This window comes from Candoia aspera, chromosome 10, assembly GCF_035149785.1.
Source record: "Candoia aspera isolate rCanAsp1 chromosome 10, rCanAsp1.hap2, whole genome shotgun sequence".
In the NCBI taxonomy this organism is placed as follows: Eukaryota; Metazoa; Chordata; class Lepidosauria; order Squamata; family Boidae; genus Candoia; species Candoia aspera.
This window is the reverse complement of record NC_086162.1, coordinates 34,731-53,327: the sequence shown is the minus strand read 5'-3', so window position 1 is coordinate 53,327 and position 18,597 is coordinate 34,731. Positions and strand designations below refer to the sequence as shown.

The 18,597-nt window shown below is 43.2% G+C and overlaps 1 protein-coding gene and 1 long non-coding RNA gene across 3 annotated transcripts in view; one reads left to right on the top strand and one right to left on the bottom strand.

The window, feature by feature from the left end:
- The window catches only part of MYCBP (MYC binding protein), a 116,368-nt gene extending 112,713 nt beyond the window's left edge, over positions 1-3,655 (bottom strand). Inside the window, exons 1-5 of one of the 2 annotated variants that reach the window (XM_063312208.1) lie at positions 3,561-3,655; positions 3,407-3,479; positions 3,269-3,317; positions 3,047-3,176; positions 2,854-2,930 (exon numbers count right to left, since the gene is read on the bottom strand). In XM_063312208.1, the coding sequence (XP_063168278.1) occupies positions 2,886-2,930; positions 3,047-3,176; positions 3,269-3,317; positions 3,407-3,479; positions 3,561-3,575 (312 nt within the window). In that variant the 5' untranslated portion in view covers positions 3,576-3,655 and the 3' untranslated portion in view covers positions 2,854-2,885. Of the gene's footprint in view, positions 1-2,848; positions 2,931-3,046; positions 3,177-3,268; positions 3,318-3,406; positions 3,480-3,560 lie in introns of those variants that run through there. The other variant, XM_063312207.1, reaches the window with a different exon arrangement.
- A 395-nt stretch (positions 3,656-4,050) lies between these two features.
- LOC134503283 (uncharacterized) overlaps positions 4,051-18,597 on the top strand; it is a 22,191-nt gene continuing 7,644 nt past the window's right edge. The window contains exons 1-2 of the long non-coding RNA XR_010068527.1: positions 4,051-5,435; positions 11,894-12,065. This is a non-coding gene — a long non-coding RNA (uncharacterized LOC134503283). The remainder of the gene's footprint in view (positions 5,436-11,893; positions 12,066-18,597) is intronic.

The following is an 18,597-nucleotide window of genomic DNA, read 5'->3' as shown; positions in this document are numbered from 1 at the left end:
AAACAAATGCTTAACTGGAATATAGAGTCCAGGTAACTTTCCTGCTCTATTCTGCCTTGATCAGACCGCACACAAACTATGGTGTCCAGTTATGGGCACTGCAACCTAAAAAGGACATTGGTCAAATGGAGCCAGTTCAGAGGATAGCCAGCAAGATGAGGAGGGGCCTGGAAACCAAGTCCTGGGAGGAACAATTAAGGGAAGTGGGAGTGTTCAGCCTGCAGAAGAGAGGGCTCAGGGGAGATAGGATGGCAGACTTCAGATAGGTAAAGGGTCATGGACTGAGTGGACTTGTTGTGTCACCGCTGTGGACAGGATGAGAGCTACTGTAGGAAGTTAGATAGAATATAGTACTATCTTCCTGATAGGCTGCCTTGTGATTATGTACCCCTTTGCTGGAGGTCTGTATTTCCCAAATACAGAATTTTACCTGAAATAAGTAGAATTTTAAAAATATACTCTTAAGGCCTTCTGTTTTTTCTAAGTGGCAAGTTAGATTAAGTTTGACTGGAATAGGATTTAAAATTACTTGATTCTAATAATCCTAGTACATTTATCCAGCAGACTATAAATGTAATAATTCTAAGAACTTGTTTCAACTTCTGCTACATTTATTTTTAACAATAAAAAGTAAATACCTTGACATTAGATTTGTTACTTCTGTAAATTCTTAGATGTGATTTACAGGTAGTCTTCACTTAACGACCATTCATTCAGCAACCATTCAAAATTATGACAGCACTTAAAAAATGGATTTGCGATCCGTGCCCAAAATTATGACTGTTGCAGCGCCCCTGCAGTCACGTGATCAAAATTCAGGCATTTGGCAGCCCACTTGCACTTAGGACTGCAGTAGTGCTTGAACTCCCCCCACCTATCTCCCCCTATCTCTGCCCTTTTGGAAGCCCTGCACCCTACCTTGCAGGGCAGCAAGCAGACCTGGAACTACGCGGTTCTGGGGCTGCAGCCAGCTCCAGCCTCCCCAGCCCAGCCATGCAAAAATCCAGCCAAGCCCAGCCACCATGGCAAGCTGCCTCCTCTCCCAGTTCCCCACACCAACCTTTTGACCTTTTCACTCAGCCACCACGGGTGAAGCAGAAGCACCTGGCTGCCTTTTCGGACCCAGCTTCTCCGAAAAACATTTCTTCCACGTGGCTCCCTTCCAAACGCTGTCTTCCAAAGCTGACGCTCTCTTCTCAGAGACTTTGGAGGAAACGTATGCTGGAGAAGCTGGATCCGAAAAGGACTCCACGAAGGCAGCCAGGCACTTCTGCTTCTCCCGCAGCAGCTGAGTGAAAGCTCGGTGCTGGGAACTGGGAGAGGAGGCCAGCCAACCCCTTTGCTTGCCGCCCCGCAAGGCAGGGGGCAGGGCTTCCAAAAGGGCAGAGATGGGGGGATACGTGGGTGAGGGGAGTTGGAGGCAGTGTTCAGGGCTGGGAGGGACCAAGCCCGGAATGTCCTGGACTGGGTGCTCAGGCTAACAACCAGTAAAATTCACTTAACGACAGCAAGGTGAGTCGCCAGGATTGCCTTCACTAAGCAATGCCATCTTGCTTTACAACCTCATTGCTTAGCAACGGAAATTCTGGGCTCGATTACCATCGTTAAATAAAGACTACCTGTACCTTGTTACAAAAGTCCACATTTCATTACATCCCTACTTCTCAGCTTTTTACTGTCTCACTAATTTTCCTGTCTTTATTACCCTAACCCTTTATTAGATCTAACCTTCCTGAAGTGATGCTGCTGACTTTTACATCCTTATTTTTATTCTCTTCCTCCCAATCTTAGGCACATTCCATCTTTTCACCCAGTAAATGGCAGCTTAACTGTACATATTAGTACAACATTGTCACTGATCTATAACCGCCCAGAGTCCCCTTTTCCGGAGAGATGGGCGGTGATAGAAATGTGAAAACTAACTAAACTTCCCTTGTTTAGAATGAAAAACGTGGTTAAAATGTCATTTCTATGGAGAAACGTGTAAACCTTAAATATCAATACAGGTAGTCCTCGACTTATAACAGAAATTAGTACCAGAATTTCTGTTAATAAGTGATGCAGTCATAAAGTGGTACCCTTCAGTCCGGGTCGCCATCGTTAACCAAAGCCCATTAGTTGTTAGGCGAGGCAACTTCCTCCCGGCTTCCCACATTCAAAACCAGTGGGGAAGTCGGCAGGAAGTTGCAAGTCCAATGATGGCAGGCAGAAGTGGCTGCTGCCTGGTGGGGGAGGGAGCGAGAGGGTGTGGGGGAGGCAAAGTGAGGGTCAGGGAGGGTGCATGAGGATTGTGCAACAGGTGTGGAAAGGATGCACGAGAGTCACAGCATGGGTTGGGGAGGGTGCACAAGAGTGTGGGGGTGTGCATGTGAGGGAGGCTGTTGGGATGCATGAGTGCAGACAGGCTGGGGAAGGGTGTGTGGGTGGAGACCTCCCCAGTGACTTGCAACCTTCCCTGCCAGATTCCCCATTGACCTTCTAGGGGAGCCAGCAAGGGAGGTCACAAATGGCAATCACCTGATCGTGAGGCACTGCAACGGGTTATAAGTGCAGACCAGTTGCCAAGTGCCCAGACTCCAATCACGTGACCATGGGAGTGCTGGGACAGCTGGAACTCTGAGGACCAGTCGTAACCCCCATTCATTCAGCACCTCATGACTTCGAGTGGTTGCTGAACAACTGGTTGTAGGTCAAGGACTACCTGCACAGCCAAAGCCACGGGTAACAGGGAAGTCACTCAGCTTTGCACTAAAGAGGCCCACCCTGAACAACTGTCCAGTTACAATTGACCGCCCCACAAGAAAAAGTTAAAATTTCGCGACTGCAGGGCCAATACCACCAGAGAGTGTCCCTCCAGATCTTTTATTGAAGTAACACAAGGAGGCTTATTCTCCGCGCTTCTCTTCCTGCGGCGGTTCATATTGGGCGAGCTGAAAAGGAGGACTACGTGGTTAGTCTCCAGCCGGCACCCGGAGCCGCCTTCGCTGCTGCTTCGCTCTGTGGTGGGCCTGTCCGTCCAGAGCGCCACCAACGGCCCGGCCCTTACCTTCGCTTTCAGCTTCCGGTTTTCTTCCAGGAGGGCCTCGTACTTCTCTTTCATCTCGGCTACCTCCAGGCGGAGAGCTTCCACTTCGGGGTTCTCCGGCGCCACGGCTCCCAAGTGGTGCTTCAGGAAGCTTTGCGAGGGGAGTTAAGGCCCGGCGCGCCTCCGAGGCCCCGCAGCCCGCCCCAACCCGCCCGGCCCGCGCTCCCGCCCCGCAAAGGATACTCCAGGGCGCAGTTGGGCTTCTCGGGCTCCTCGTACAGCGCCACCAGGACTGCAAGGCGAGAAAGCGGAAAGGCTGGCGACTCGGCGGGCGGAGCCAAGTGGCGCCTCGCCCGGCCCCCGAGCGCCAAGCCGGCTTACCTTTGGTGAGGGTGTCCATCACGCCGGACTTCTCCAGGTAGCGGCGGAACTGCTCCCGCTTGGAGTCGGCGGCCTATACCGCAGGGGGGGAGAGGGGAGGGGTCAGCGCGGTTCGCAAGGTCCCCCCGGCCCGGGCCGGGCGGGCGCCCCTCACCTTGTAGCTGGCCATCCGCGCCTTCGGCTCCTGCCGCCGCCGCCGCTGCTGATGCCGCTGCCGGGCCACCCGCGCCGGAAACTAGAGGGCGCCTGCGTCGCTGACCGCCTCTTAAGAGCGCCGCCGCGGCGTCCGGGCGTCGCCATGGTCACCGGGCGGCGCCGCCCCCGCCGGCTCCTCCTCCTCTTCCTCCTCCTCCTGACCCGGGGGGCGGGGCGGTGCCGGGAGCCGTTCGCGCTTCTTTGGGCCTGAGGAGCCGGAGTGGAGGAAAAGGGCGGGGTCTCCCTCCGTCTGCGCTGGGAGGGGGAGGGGAGGGGAGGGGAGGGGGGAGGGGAGGGGGAGGGGAGGGGAGGGGGAGGGGGAGGGGGAGGGGGAGGGGGGGGAGGACGCCCCGGAAACGCTGTCGAGGCCCCTCCCCTTATTCCCGGCTTCGAGCTCCCGGTTTCCCCCCGCCCGCACCCCGGCCGAGGCGGAAGAGGACGCCCCGGAAACTCTTTTTTGTGGAAGTTGCTGGTGGTTGGTGCCGCCGCCGCGGCGTTTTTTCCCCGCTTGGAAGGCTCCTTGCTGTCTGCGCGGCCCGCCACGGACGGGCCTGCTGGACCCGCGTCTTGCTCTCCAGCTTTCGCCGTCCCGCGCGGCTCCGGGGAGGGGAGAGGCAGGCTGGCTGGCTTTCGAGCCCAAAGTTCGGGGGAAGGGCCCCGTCGAGACCCCCAGGCCATTAAATTCCTCCGGGAAACGCGACAGGGAGTACATTGAGACACGGGAAACCGCTGCAGCGTTTTTTGTGTCGGCGAGGGGCGGCCGCTTCAGCGTTTTAGGGTCCCCGGTTCCTTGAGGCGCTTAGGAAAGTGTGCATCTTTCAAGGCAAGGTCATCAGATGTGTTTCTGCCAAGAATGTTTCTTCTCGTTTGCATTTTATTATGGCATATTCAAAAATCCACAGATCAATTTCTTTATATGTTCCCAATATCAACGTTCCACCAACTGGTTTAAAAAAAAAGGGGGGGGGGAAAGGGGACTTTTGCAGGCCTCCAATTGTATAGAGTTTCGTCCTTCCTAGGATTTTTCAAAGCCTCTTTCTTAATTATGAATATAAAACACGATAAGAAAGTACTTTGCATCATAGAATTCGATTGCTTTGGACTAGTTGCGGTTTGACAGAGTTGCATGGTTTGGGAGTTGACATGAAGTAATTTGGGGAGCCTGAAGCCTGTTGTGCAACTCTGAAACTCTCCTTCGGGACCCATACAATGTTATGGGGGGGGGGGGGTCACTATTCCCTTTCCCATTGGGAGGCTGATGTTTGTGGCTGTAGTTGGAGGAAGTTGATTTACTTGGGTTGGATTTGAGGCTGTTATGGCTTATCCTGAGGTTCACCCACAGGACATTCTGGATCTCTTGTAATCAGTTTTGATGTTTGGGTCCGGGTTAGAATTCTAAAGCCAGAATTGCTTCCTAGTAGCAATATAGCCTGCCATCCATCCGAGAACTGTATGCTATTGATTTTACTCACATTAGGGGTTGAGACAACACAGCAGCCCAGAAACATGTTTTTCCATGCTCCTGCCCTTTTTAATTTTGTATTATTTTTAAATGGTATATTTTAGCTATTTTTTTCTTTAGTTTTAGTTAAGTAAGTACATAAGCTTACCATAGATTTTAAATTAGGTTTTAATGGACTTACTAAACTATTTTAAATATATTCACAAATTTTTACGGCGAGACAGTTGTGGAGGCAAACAGTGCAAGCAAAAGTGTCTGGATTTGAATGACATGGGAAAAAGAAAGAAACATGGAATCAGTCCAGGCTCTCTCTCCTCTTCAAAGTCTGCTAAACAACCAAAGATAGAAGAACTTTTTACACACAAGGAAATTGTAAGTAAAACAAATATTTCTCCTACTTCCAACAAACTTGCAGCCCTTGAATCACTTGAATGGGACTTTCAAACAGAACTGGAAAAACAATCTCTCACTATCTGTCAGGGAAGAGCTAAATGGAAATTGGGATTCCTTCTAGCTCTCTCATTGTATGTCTCCAGTACAACTTGCTAGCTCACCTAATAACTTCAAGGGAAATAAAAATAATTTTAAAAATAAGATACAAAATCAGAATTTGGAGAGGCTCCCATGGGAAAATACAGTGGAGTTTATGGCAAAGCATATCTCCTTATAGCACAAACTTACCTCACTATTTGAGCAGCTGTCATATATAAAATATAACCTAGATTTGCTGCAAAAAGACTTTTGTTCAAAAATACGCAGCTTGGGGTTTCCAGTATGGGAGCGATGGCGTCAGGTTGAACTCTACCGAAGCTCCGCAGATAGAGCTCATTGTGGCTTGATATGATGAGCTGGAAGGTTTTTTCCAGATCGAAATCAACTCCTGGCGAAAGGAGCTGTGAGTGTGAAAGTGAAAGTGTTCTCCAGACAGCCGACAAGAAAAACGCCAGGCGTCGCTTCTTTGTGAAGCAGAGATTCAGCTGGGAAGCACCTTTTTTTCAGTAAGCAGAAGCTACAATTGAATGTCTTGCTAAAAGACAATACCCTCGACCACCCCACCTCCTTGACTATTTTACAACTTAATAGAAGAAACAAGAAGAGACTAAATGTAGCTGTAGAAGGAAAGCCTGGTGAGTCGCTTTATTTCAAAACAGGTGGATGAGTTGTGGAGAGATTAAAAGGAGAAAATAAGGACTACAAGAACAGAGTGCAAGTTAATTATTAATATATAGTAGCCATTTTCTTGCAACTATACTATCTGTCACTATATAGTGGACTTGGTGGATAAAAGTTGTATAGCAAGTTTCTTCTTGATACAACCTTTAAAATACTGTGCATATTATGTGAACACTATAACAATGAATACCAGGAGGCAAAACAGAAGAGAATCGGGAATAGGAGAAAACGATGGATTTCGAGCAATGTTTGAAGAGTTTTCTGGAAAGACTTTACAATCTTGCAAAATGTAAATATAATGTTGGAAAAACGTTTTGAAGATTTTGAGAAACGATTGAAACAAAATTTAGATAAAACAAATGAGAAAATAGATGGGGAAATAAAAATGGTGATTAAAAGAGTAGAAGAATTGGAAGTAGAGAAAGAAAATGAATTAGACAGAATAGCTCTTTTAGAACTAAGAGATAAGGAATTCAGTCTGAGGTTTAGGGGTATACCAGAAGGAAAGGAAGATGAGATAGAGGAAATAATAGTCCGAACACTAGCAAATTTACTAAATTGGGAAGATGATGATGGAAGAAGAGATTGAGATGTTTCATATAAATTCAAAATATGCACAGACACATAATAAACCTAGAGACATATTGATTGAATTTTCAAGGAGAAAAACTAAAGAGATGATATTACATGCACACTTTGACAATAGAATTAGAATTAAAGGAAAGGATATGATAGTGCTCAAAGAAATACCGATAAGAATTTTGAGAAAAAGAAAGGAATATTAACAGAGATGTTGAAAAGAAACAACATACCATTTTTCTGGGAGAAATTAGAAGGGGCAAGCTTTACCTTTCAGGAAAGGAGGTTTAAGTTGAACTCAGTGCATAAGGTTAAAGAATTTCTAGAAAGATACAAAAAAGGATTTAGATCATATTAAGACAAATATCAGAGAAACAAGCAGAGAAGAGCCAGCCACAACTTCTAAAGAATACGAAGAATTACTGGCGGGATGAGTATTAGTTATATAACTTGGAATATTAATGGGGCAAATAGTCCCCCAAAAAGGAAAAAAATCACCATCTTAAAAATTTAAACAATGATGTTATTTGCCTCCAAGAAACACACATTAAAAAAAAGGATGTACCGTATCTAGTTAATAGAAAATTGGGAAATGAATTTGTACCAGAAAATGATAAGAAAATAAATGGTACAGTATTATATGTTAAATCTTACTTAAAACCATGTTTACTATTTTCTGACGATCAAGGGAGATTTTTAGGAATCGAAATTGAATTTCTAGATATGAAAATAATTGTAGGGGAGTATATGCACCCCATAAAGATACGAAGGTTTTTTATGAGAATATAATGGAAGAATTATTAAAATATTCTTATACCAGTTGGATATTAATGGGTGACTGGAATGGGGTTACGATACCGGCATTAGAGAGAAAATCAGATAAACAAAGATAAGCAGGGAAAATTACCCATTTTTTTTTTTTGAATTAATGGAAAATTTATTTTTGATAGACACATGGAGACACAAAAACCATTTAATGAAACACTATACTTTTTTTTTCTGATAGATTCAAATCCTCTTCAAAAATCGATATGGTTTGGGTATCTAAAAATTTAGCAAATAAAATAATAAAAGCTGAAGTTTTACCAAAAACATTTTCAGACCATAACACAGTTGAAAGTTATACTCAAGAGGATCTCTAAATGTACAAAATGGAGATTGAATGAGAGTATCTTAAAAAAAAAAAAAGGGAGTAATAGAGGAGTGTAAAAAGAAATTAAAAGAATTTTTTGATATAAATTTGAACAATGAAGTAGAACAGTTTGGGATGCTAGTAAGGCAGTAATGAGGGGACATTTTATATCTTTGAACTATAAAATAATATCAACAAAATGTTCAATTAATAAAATAAAAGAATTACAAGAAAATTCAGATGAAAATTTAATATATCAAATTAAATTGTTACAACAACTTGAGCTTATGACAATAAAAGATATGGAAACAAAATTATGTTCTGTAAAACAAAAATTTTGAATTTGCTAATAGATCAAGTAGATGGTTGGCTTACAAATTAAGGAAAGAGGGGAAAAAAAAAGATTACTAGAATAAGAGACAGTGGGGAAGATGTGGTAGATAACAAAGGAATTAAAAAAAAGCATGTTTCACCTTTTTCTCAAAGTTATATCAAAAGCAGGAAATTTCAGAAGAAAAAATCGGTAAATATCTTAACAACCAAAATCTTCCCAAATTAACACGAAGTCAACAATTTAGTATTAACGGTCCAATTACTAACCAGAAAATTATAGATGCTGTAAAAAAACTTAAAATAGGAAAAACACTGGGCCCTGATGGTATATCTACGGGCTATTATAAATTATTTTTGGAACAAATTTTAATGCCACTTAAAGACTTAATGAACTCGATTCTGATGGGGTCTAAGATACCTGAGTCATGGTCTGAAGCCAATATTACTCTTATCCCAAAAGGAGAACAAGATCCCACTTTAACTAAAAATTATGGGCCAATTTCATTGCTTAATAAGGATTATAAAATTTTTACGGCAATATTAGCTGAAAGATTAGAAATAGTCCTCCAAGAAATTATAGATAAAGATCAAAATGGCTTTCTACCAAAAAGACAAATAAAAGACAACACAAGAACAGTGATATTTTGGAGTATGCACATCATCATAATGAAAGCCAAATAGCCTTAAAATTTTTGGACGGTGAAAAGGCCTTTGATAATTTAAATTGGAGATTTTATGATTAAGGTATTGGAGAAAATGGAGTTTGGAAAAGATTTTATGATGGGGATCAAAGCAATCTATTCATCACAAAAAGCCAGAATAATAGTTAACGAAGAAATAACATAATTGTAAAATACAAAAAGGAATGAGACAGGATGTCCATTGTCACCTTTATTATTCATTCTTGTTTTGGAAGTTCTTATTAGATAAGATTTGATAAATGAATAGAAGGGATAAAAATTAAAAAAAAACCAAGTATTTAAATTGAAAGCATTTGCAGATGACTTGGTGTTTACAAAACCCATTAGATTCGATAGACTATTGAAAAAAATAACAATTTGGAGAAGTAACAGGATTTAAAATCAATAACCAAAAAACTAAAATATTGAGTAAAAATATGACTCAAAAACAACAAGAAATTTTAAAAGAAAAAACTGTCTTTACAATAGAAAAGAAAATTAGATACTTGGGTATAATACTTTCAGCTAATAACAATGCATTATTCCACAACTATGAGAAAATGTGGTCTGAGATTAAATTAGATTTAGAGAGGTGGAGTATGTTACAATTATCTCTCCTAGGAAGAATATCTGCAATTAAAATGAATGTATTACCAAAGTTGTTATTTCTGTTTCAAACAATTCCAATTTTGATAAATGAAAAAAACCTTTAAGTTATAGCAAAAAGACATCTCAAAAATTATATGGCAGGGGAAAAAACCAAGAATTAAATTTAAAATATTGCAAGATGCCAAAGAGAAAGGAGGCCTGGGATTACCTGTTCTTAAGTTATATCTTGAAGCTTGTTGTTTTTTATGGATTAAAGACTGGTTAACATTGGAAGATCAAAAACTTTTACAGTTAGAAGAACACAAAATTAAATTTGGCTGGCATGCTTATATCTGGTACGAAAAAGTAAAATTGAATAAAGAATTGAACAATCACATTATTAGAAAAATGTTACTTAAGACCTGGGACAAATACAAAAGAAGATTACTTCCAAATATTTTGTTGTTTATTCGTTTAGTCGCTTCTGACTCTTCGTGACTTCATGGACCAGCCCATGCCAGAGCTTCCTGTCGACTTCCAAATATACCAGATTGGATATCACCGTTAGAAGCCTTATCAAGAAGAGAAAGCTCAGGGGACCAGATTAAATGGTTAAGATATAAAGATCTATTAAAATTTGATCAAGGTGGTCTGCCTATTCTAAAATCTCAGGAAGAATTACAAAATGAAGGCCACCCGTGTAATTGGTTTACCTACCTTCAACTAAACGAACGATTTAAGTTAGATAAAAAGAACTATAAATTTAAAAAAGAAGAATCAGAATTTGAAAAACAATTATATTTAAATAATGATCATATTATCACAAAAATGTATAAAATCTTGTTACAAACAAATCAAGAAAATGAACAAGTTAAAACATGTATGATTAAATGGGCAAGAAATATTGGATATGACATTCCATTAGAAAAATGGGTAAAAATGTGGACTAAAGATTTTAAGTTTTCATTATGTTATAATTTAAAGGAAAATTTTTATAAGATGATGCTTAGATGGTACTTGACACCACAAAAATTAGCAAAAATGTACAATAACACCTCAAATATATGTTGGAAATGTCAGCAAATGGAAGGAACGTTCTATCATAGGTGGTGGACCTGCAGCAAAGCTAAAAAAATTTGGGCACAGATGCATGAAATGTTTCAGAAAATTTTTAAGAAAAAGATTGGAAAAAAAACAGATTTTTTTTAATTAGGTCTCTTTGATGGCGATCAACAAGAAAAATATAGTAATTTGATGCTTTACAGGATCACAGCGGCTAGATTAGTATATGCACAGTATTGGAAAAGGGAAACTATTCCAACAATGGATGAATGGATAATAAAACTCATTGAATTAGCACAAATGGCAAAATTAACATGTCTAATGAGAGATAATATTTTGAAATTGAAGGAAACGTGGCAACCAATTCTAGATTACCTGTATTCAATTGTTGAAAATGAAGTAATGATATTGGGTTTCTTATTGTAAAGCAGCGAATATTTAGAAATAAATAGTAAAATAAGAGTTCAAAATTATTGGGAATTACATTAAGAGTTTTAATATATATCTTTAGATAGTTTAGTCGGAAACCTTTTACTTAGATGATTTTGTATATGTTGATACACCTTTTTTTCTTTTTGCGAAAGGTTAAAATCATAAGATGTATCACTAACAGTACATTATAGCAAGATGTGTAGAAATGTATGTTGATTTTTTCGTTGTCTTGTTTTGTTGAAAAAACTTTGTATATATGTCTTGTAGAATTTTTTTGTAGAAATTTTTAATGAATAAAATTTTGTTTGAAAAAAACAAAACGCAACCGGACCTACCACCTCCATTAAAGCTAATGCAGAAGCTCCAGCAAAGCAATATGTTCCTGGCATGCGTTCTGATAAGGAGCAAGTCATTAAACAAACTCACAAATGTGTGCAACAGCCAAATGACTATATTAATAGTCCTTACTCTCCAATAAGTGGTCTTACACAAACACCTCTCTGGATACCAAAGAGGAAATTCCCTGCAAGCAAAACTGTTCACTTCAGACACAGCAGATTGCTCTCTCTATCTCTCTGAATAGTCTCAATATTGGACACTGGGATTCTAGGAGAGCAATTAAAACCTCTTTAGGACAACTTCACTGTCAATACCAACAGATAGATCTATGTGCTATTGAATGGCTTCCTACTGTTCACAACCAAAAATGGATTTTGCTATTGTTTAATCAGTCTACCTATCCCACTAATGCTATTTAAGATGAGATCATACTTAGCATCATTTCAAAATTTCCCCATCAGAGTCTTTTGCAATGTAAAAGTTAATTCTTTATCTGGCTTTGCTTCATCTAGAGTTCATACCTGATCCGAAACTTTAACAGATGTCAGCAAGCCCTTCTTTCCCCCAAATACGACCTTGAAAAACCAAGGCAGTGGGAGTCGACCATTCATACTAAATGAAGACGTGTCAGATCCAGCTGAAGCCGGCCTACTGCCATTGGTTCTCTGCTCAGGAATGAACAAGGTAATGTAATACATAAGCTGGAAAATCTTAAGAAAACCTTATTGGTCATTATTGCTACAGCAGAACCACTTATTGAAATGGACATCCAAATAATAATTGTTCCAGTCCTTATGGGATGAATGGGGAGCCTGCTGGAGAGTGCCAGACCTTGTTAACTATTAAGGAGGAAGTATTTTCCATACCACAGACAGATGTTGAACATGTTCTTTGGATTTTGGACCTTTTCCACATGATGGCCTTTTATTACACCCCTTGGAACCTACTAGTCCTCTTCCCCAAAATTTAGATCTGGATCCCACTACTGGAAGTTCTAAAATCATCCAGGTGGAAGCTACCACCCAAACTCAAGTGGTGTTACAACAGGCAACACTGGATGAATCTCTGACTCTGGCCCCATTCCAGATGAAAGACCCTGTATGTATAGCTGATTCATTGACAATACTCCTAGACTCTGAATGACTCTATCTAACAGAAGAGGGCATCTCTATCCTCTCCTGGAATGTTGCAGGCTAGAAAGCAAAGATGTCAGATATTATGTTTATGGAATATATTTCTTCCTTTGATATTCATTTGTTTCAAGAAACATGGGCTACAGAGGATCTATCAATACCTGGATATATTCCCTTTACTTTAAATGCAGTACCCAGTACAAAAAAGGGTAGACCATCAGGTGGTCTACATTCTATGGTTTCTGTTAAGCTCAGCATTCCAGTATTTATGCTGGAGTCTTGCTCAAATGTGGCTCTAGCCCTCCTACTCAGATTTAAACTTTATCTTGTTAATTGATATTTTCTCCCAGTTCATGGGCATAGGGAAATAAATAATTTGTGGAATCAGTTTGATACCTACATAAATTTACTATCATATCAATACCCAGACTCTATCATAATAGCTGGTGACTTTAATGCATGTATTGGCCAATCTGATGCATTTCTGCAAACTTATTTTAAATGGCCAATGCCCCCTAAAACTGATAATGGACTACTTATCAGCCAGCCAATCTAAAGACCAGCACTGTAATATTGCAGGATTTTGTTTGCCTCAATTTGTGGACAATCTAGTTAATGGCACTGTCAGGGGCAACATAAAAGGGGAGTTTACATTCTGGTGCCCTAACGGGGCCAGTGTGGTTGATTATATTATGATTTCCTGGAGCTTTATACATCATATAACTTCTATATTGGAACTTGACCCGATAGTGACTACTTCCCATTAATTTGTCTTTTTGATTCTAAAACAAATCTTGAATCATTTGAAGTAGCCCACTGCCCCATTGTAACAATTGCCTATCCTAAAACACCATCAGACTCATGAACAGGTTCATAAAGATATCTGATTTATTAAAGAATAGTATGCAGGATCACAAAGAAAGACTTTACAATGGAGGGGCAAGTACAGAATAAATGGTCTCAAGATCTGTCTAAAATTATGTCTGGGCTTTTGATCTCAGTGCACCTGCTTCAAATGCACACCCAAATTTGCTCAGATGTTTCATATAAGCAAGTAATGCCACTATCAATTATTGTTAATCTTCAAGCCCCCCTGACAAGATTTACAACAGCTAATCCTGTTTATGCACATAAAAAAAATCTAAATCTTGGTATGATAATGACTGTATTAAGGCTAAAAAGGTTCTCTTAAATGGTCAGGAAATGTCAGGATCATCCCTTCATTTGTGCCTATCTCAGTTCCCTATCCTCAGGGAGAATGAGTTGGTTTAGCTGTTTGGCCCATAGAATGGAGAACCTGGTAAAGAGGGGAAGCTGCACCTCCATGAACTGTCTTCTTTTGTCTGGGTGCTTAGGGTATCTTCCTGATCTTTATTCACTGTGCTGCCACTAGGTCATCTACTGGGGGGGGGACCTATTGAGCTCCAAATGTGACTGTGTTAAGGCATTGTGCTTGGTGGTGAAGGAAATGCTTCTCTTTGTCAGCCCTAGAGAGCTTCACTCAGGCTCAAACACTTCGTTAAAAAACTTGGGAACAGAAAACATGTGGCAATAGACATTGGGAATACCTTTGCTACCATGGGTTTATAAAGGGTGGGTGGTTCTGGGTAAAGGGTGTATAAAGGGCAGGATGGTTCTGGATTCTTCAGGCTGGGGGTCTTGCAGACTTTTCAAAGTAGTTGTGTGAAATCTGCCTTTTAAAAAAGGCTGCAGAATTTGGAAGCTGTGGATCATCTTCCTCCTATAACTCCCTTTCCTTTTTAGACAACTGATCTGCAGATTTCACACAACTACTTAGGAAAGTCTGCAAGACCCCAAGCCTGAAGAATCCAGAACTATCCTGCCCTTTATACATCCTGTTGGGTAGTTGGAGAGCCAGCTGAAGTAAGCCTTTGTGCTTGGACAGAACCTAGCAAAACCATTAGAACAAATCTAGAGCAGGGAGGACTGGACATCCAGCATCACCAGCTTTCTTCCCCTGTGGTGCCTGGACCATCCAGCTCCACATAGATGATGTTCCAGGGAGGTCAATGAGTTAGTTTGCCATGGGGCTTTTAAAGTTTACAACAAAACAAACAAGATAAAAAATAAAAAGCTTTAGTAGTCCTAGTCACACGAATGTTTAGTAGAGCTGGCAAAAATGCATGCTGTTCAGAGCAAGGTCAGGCCAGAACTGAGGAAAGTATACTCTTGACATTGCAGGAGCGAAACACCCACCTGTAGACTCCCTGGCTCTGCTGTAGGAAATGTGCCACAGAATCCACAGGTAGTGTCATAGGCAAGCTTTTCATACACTTGCTATGTCTTACTAGCCCTTATCAAAAACTGAGTTTCCAAAGACTATCTTACTATTAGGTAGTTCTGTTTAGAAGCCTTTCAGCCAGAGGCCTTTAGCAAAGATCTACTGATGAGCTGCCAATAAAAATTGCTCATTATTCAGCCCTGCAGTGGGATAAATAGCAACCTAATTTTTGTCCCAGTGTTCACCCAGCATGAAACTCAAGCAACTTTTCTGGGGTTCGCAGGCATTCTCCCATCCAAGCATTGTCCAATCTATAACATCCTTTGCTTCACATGCCTTGTAACTGCCTAGTCTTCCCTAAGCATCTTCTGTGTTACCATGATTAAATGACACCATTCCAGCCACAGGCCTGTGTCCTTCTTGCCTAATAACAGTCCCAATAATTTAGCTGGTGGAAGAATGTGGAGGGAGTTAGAACATACCTTCACTTTCCCTTATGATGCAGGTTCGGGTGCCTTGAAAGCTCTTTAGGGAGAATACCAAACACTTCCAAATAGCTCTTGGCATTAGTTTAAGAGGGGAGACTGATTAAAGTTGCTGCTCCAAAACATGCTGGTTGGAAATTCTGAAAGTGATAATCTAGCACACCTGGGAGATTCTGAAAGTGATAATCTAGCACACCTGGGAGGTGCCAATGGAAGAAGCACTTTCCTTCATTCATTGTTACAGTTTAGAGTTTTGGCAAGCTTATTTCTTCATACCAAAGGAGCAAGAAGAATTACAAGTGCCAGAGTTTTCTACTCAGTCCCCAACCACCACCACATCCAATTGTTTATTTAAATATTGATTTTAATTTTATTTATTTAAATTGATTTATAAGGCCACCCATCTTGATTCTAGGCAGCTAACAAGTATTTTAAAATGCAACATAAATTATTTTTATGTATGTATGTACCTCGCAGCCAACTAACAGAAGATGGTTCCAGAAAACTCCATTCACTAGCTCTGGCCCCCATGCCTAAGAGAACAGCTAGGTCTTCAGAGCTTTCTGAAAGTTGAGCAGAGCCAGGGCCAGCCAAAGGTTGAGTGTGCTATGGTGTTCCAAGAGGCAGGTGCAGCTATGGAAACAGCATGCTTCCTGTCCCGCAAGATAACAATTACTGATTGACAGAAGGCAGAGTGAGCCCCTTCTGCCTGACCTAATGGGATGCGTAAAAACAATGGGAGTAAGACCATCCTTCAAATACCCTGGCCCCATGCCATGCAAGGCTTTGTAGGTAATAACTAGCACTTTGAATTGCATCTGGAAGCAAATTGCAAGCCAGTGCAGCTTGCAGAGCAAAGGTATAATATGGGCATAATGAAACATACCCATAATTGCCTGTGCTGTTGCATTCTGGACCAATTGAACCTTTAGGAGGTTCTTCAAGGGCAGCCCCATGTAGAGCACATTGTGGTAATCCATTTTGGAGGTGACCAAAGCATGAGTGACCATGTACCTCATCCAGGAAGGAAAACAATTGGTGTACAACATGAAGTTGTGCACTCCCCATCCTATCCTCCCATCAACACTGCCTGGAACTGACCCCACAGAAAGGAGAAGAACCAGTATAACACTGTGCACCCAACTCCTAAGAGCCTAGAAGGATATCATGGTCGATGGTATCAAAGGCCACTGAGAGTAAGTGTCATGCGCTGCCTACCGCTGAGTAAAACACAGACGCTGATTCAGAGAAGAGCAGGTTCAGGTTTATTCAAACGTAGAGCTAGACGCGAAAAAAGCTGAGAGTGAAGGGAGCGCGCCAGTGCGGGGTTTAAATACCCCGCGCCGGTCAGCGCCCCCTCACCTTGGGTTGCGTCATCCCCCCTTTGTCCTGCATGCTTTCGTGCCGGTAGGTGAAGGGTTGCGGGGCCCCAGCTGGTGCCCCGGGATTGCCCATAATCGGTTTCCTCCTTCAGCCGGTGATTGCTGTCAGCTGGGCGATCTCCGTTGCGCTTTTGCTAACAGCTTGGGTGTGCCTCGTGATCCGCCTTGTCTTTGTCTTTCCTTCTTCCTCTTTTGTGTCCTGATGGCTGAATCATCCGGCCGGGGTCTGTGTCTGTTGTTGTGCATGCTATGCTTATCTTAAGTCCCTTCCTCTGCTTCCTCGTTATTGTCATGTGTGCCGTTGTGCTGATGTCTTCAGCTCAACGGCAGTCATGACATACTGCCCCCCGTCCGAATAGTGCCCCCCCCCGGCCTTCTGGTTTTCTCCAGGAGAGCTGTCAAAAATGGTTTGTTTGTTTGTTTTTTTAAATTTCCCGCCAGAGTGTTTTCGCCCCTCCCTCTGTTCCGCCTTCTACCTCGTGTCCATCTTTAGGGTGTGTTCCGAGTGCGCATGCCCCGACCACACCCTGGGCGTGCGCATGCCCCGGCCACACCCTGCTTGTTTGGCTCAGTTCGTCGAGGGAAGAGGTGTGGCTGGTCGGGTGCTTTTCAGCTCCAGGTAGGAACCTTATCTTTATGCGTTGTGCGATTGCCATTGTATGTGTGCATCCTGGGCGTTGCCCCCAGGCATGCACTGGTGACCAATCGTTGCTCTCTCATGGGCTCGGGGCGGGGGGAGGGTGAGTCCCGGGGGGGAGGAGGTCTACTCAAGTCGCGGGCTTGGGGGGCCCTTTCCCCTGGGGGCGCGGCAGGTGGGGGGGCGGCCCGCGGGGGAAAGGGTGTTCAGGGGCCGGTTCGGCTTGGCGACCCTTTGGCTTGTCGGGGTACGTCCTGTGGAATGCCCGGGTCAGGTCTGGCGCCTTAACGTGTTGCGCCGCCACCCATTCTGGGTGGGGGAAGTGTTTCCACCTTACTAGGTAGTGTAGTGTTCCCCGTTGACGGCGAGAGTCGAGTATGTCTCTTACTTCAAAATGTTGTTGGCCGTCGATGGGGAGGGCGGTGCCGTGCTTGGGTGCCATCGAGAGGTGGTTGCAGGTTTCAGGAGGCTGGTGTGAAAGACCGGGTGGAGTCTCCGTAGATTGTGCGGCAGGTCCAGGCGTATTGCCACCGGGTTCACTACCTGTGTCACTCGAAGCGGCCCGATATACTTAGGCCCCAGTTTTTTCAAGGGTTGCGGTGACTTCAGGAATTTGGTGGATAGGTAGACCATATCCCCTGCCTGGAACGTCGGTTGCTGGCGCCGGTGCTTGTCGGCTTGCTCTTTGTAGGCCGCCTGTGCTTCCTTCAGTGCTGCCGTGATTATTGGCCACGATTCCGCTATCTTCCGTCCCCAGTCACTAGCGTCCACTTGGGGTCCCGGGGGTTGCGGTAGCTCCGGTATGGGTACGAAGTCGCGCCCAGAGACTACTTTGAACGGGGTTTTCCCCTTGCTCGTGTGGACGGCGTTATTGTATGCGACTTCTGCGAACGGGAGCAGTTCGACCCAGTCGTCTTGGTGGTAGTTGGTGTATGAGCGTATGAATTGTTCCAGGGTGGCATTGAGGACCTCTGTGGCTCCGTCCGTCTGGGGGTGCCAGGCCGTGGATAGGGCTTGTTGGGTCCCCGTCAGCTTTAGGAAGGCCCGCCAGAATTTCGAGGTGAATTGTGTGCCCCTGTCGGTCGCCACGCGTGCGGGACATCCGTGTAGCCTGTACACGTGTATAAGGAAGAGTTTGGCTAGTTGTTGGGCGGACGGGACCGATGAGCAGGGGATGAAGTGGGCCTGTTTCGAAAAGTAGTCTTTCACTACCCAAATGGCCGTTTTCTTCTGGCTGGGTGGGAGATCTACTATGAAATCCATGGAGATTTCCTCCCATGGGCGGGAGGGCTCCGCCACTGTTTGTAAAAGTCCCGGGGGCTTACCTGGTGCCCGTT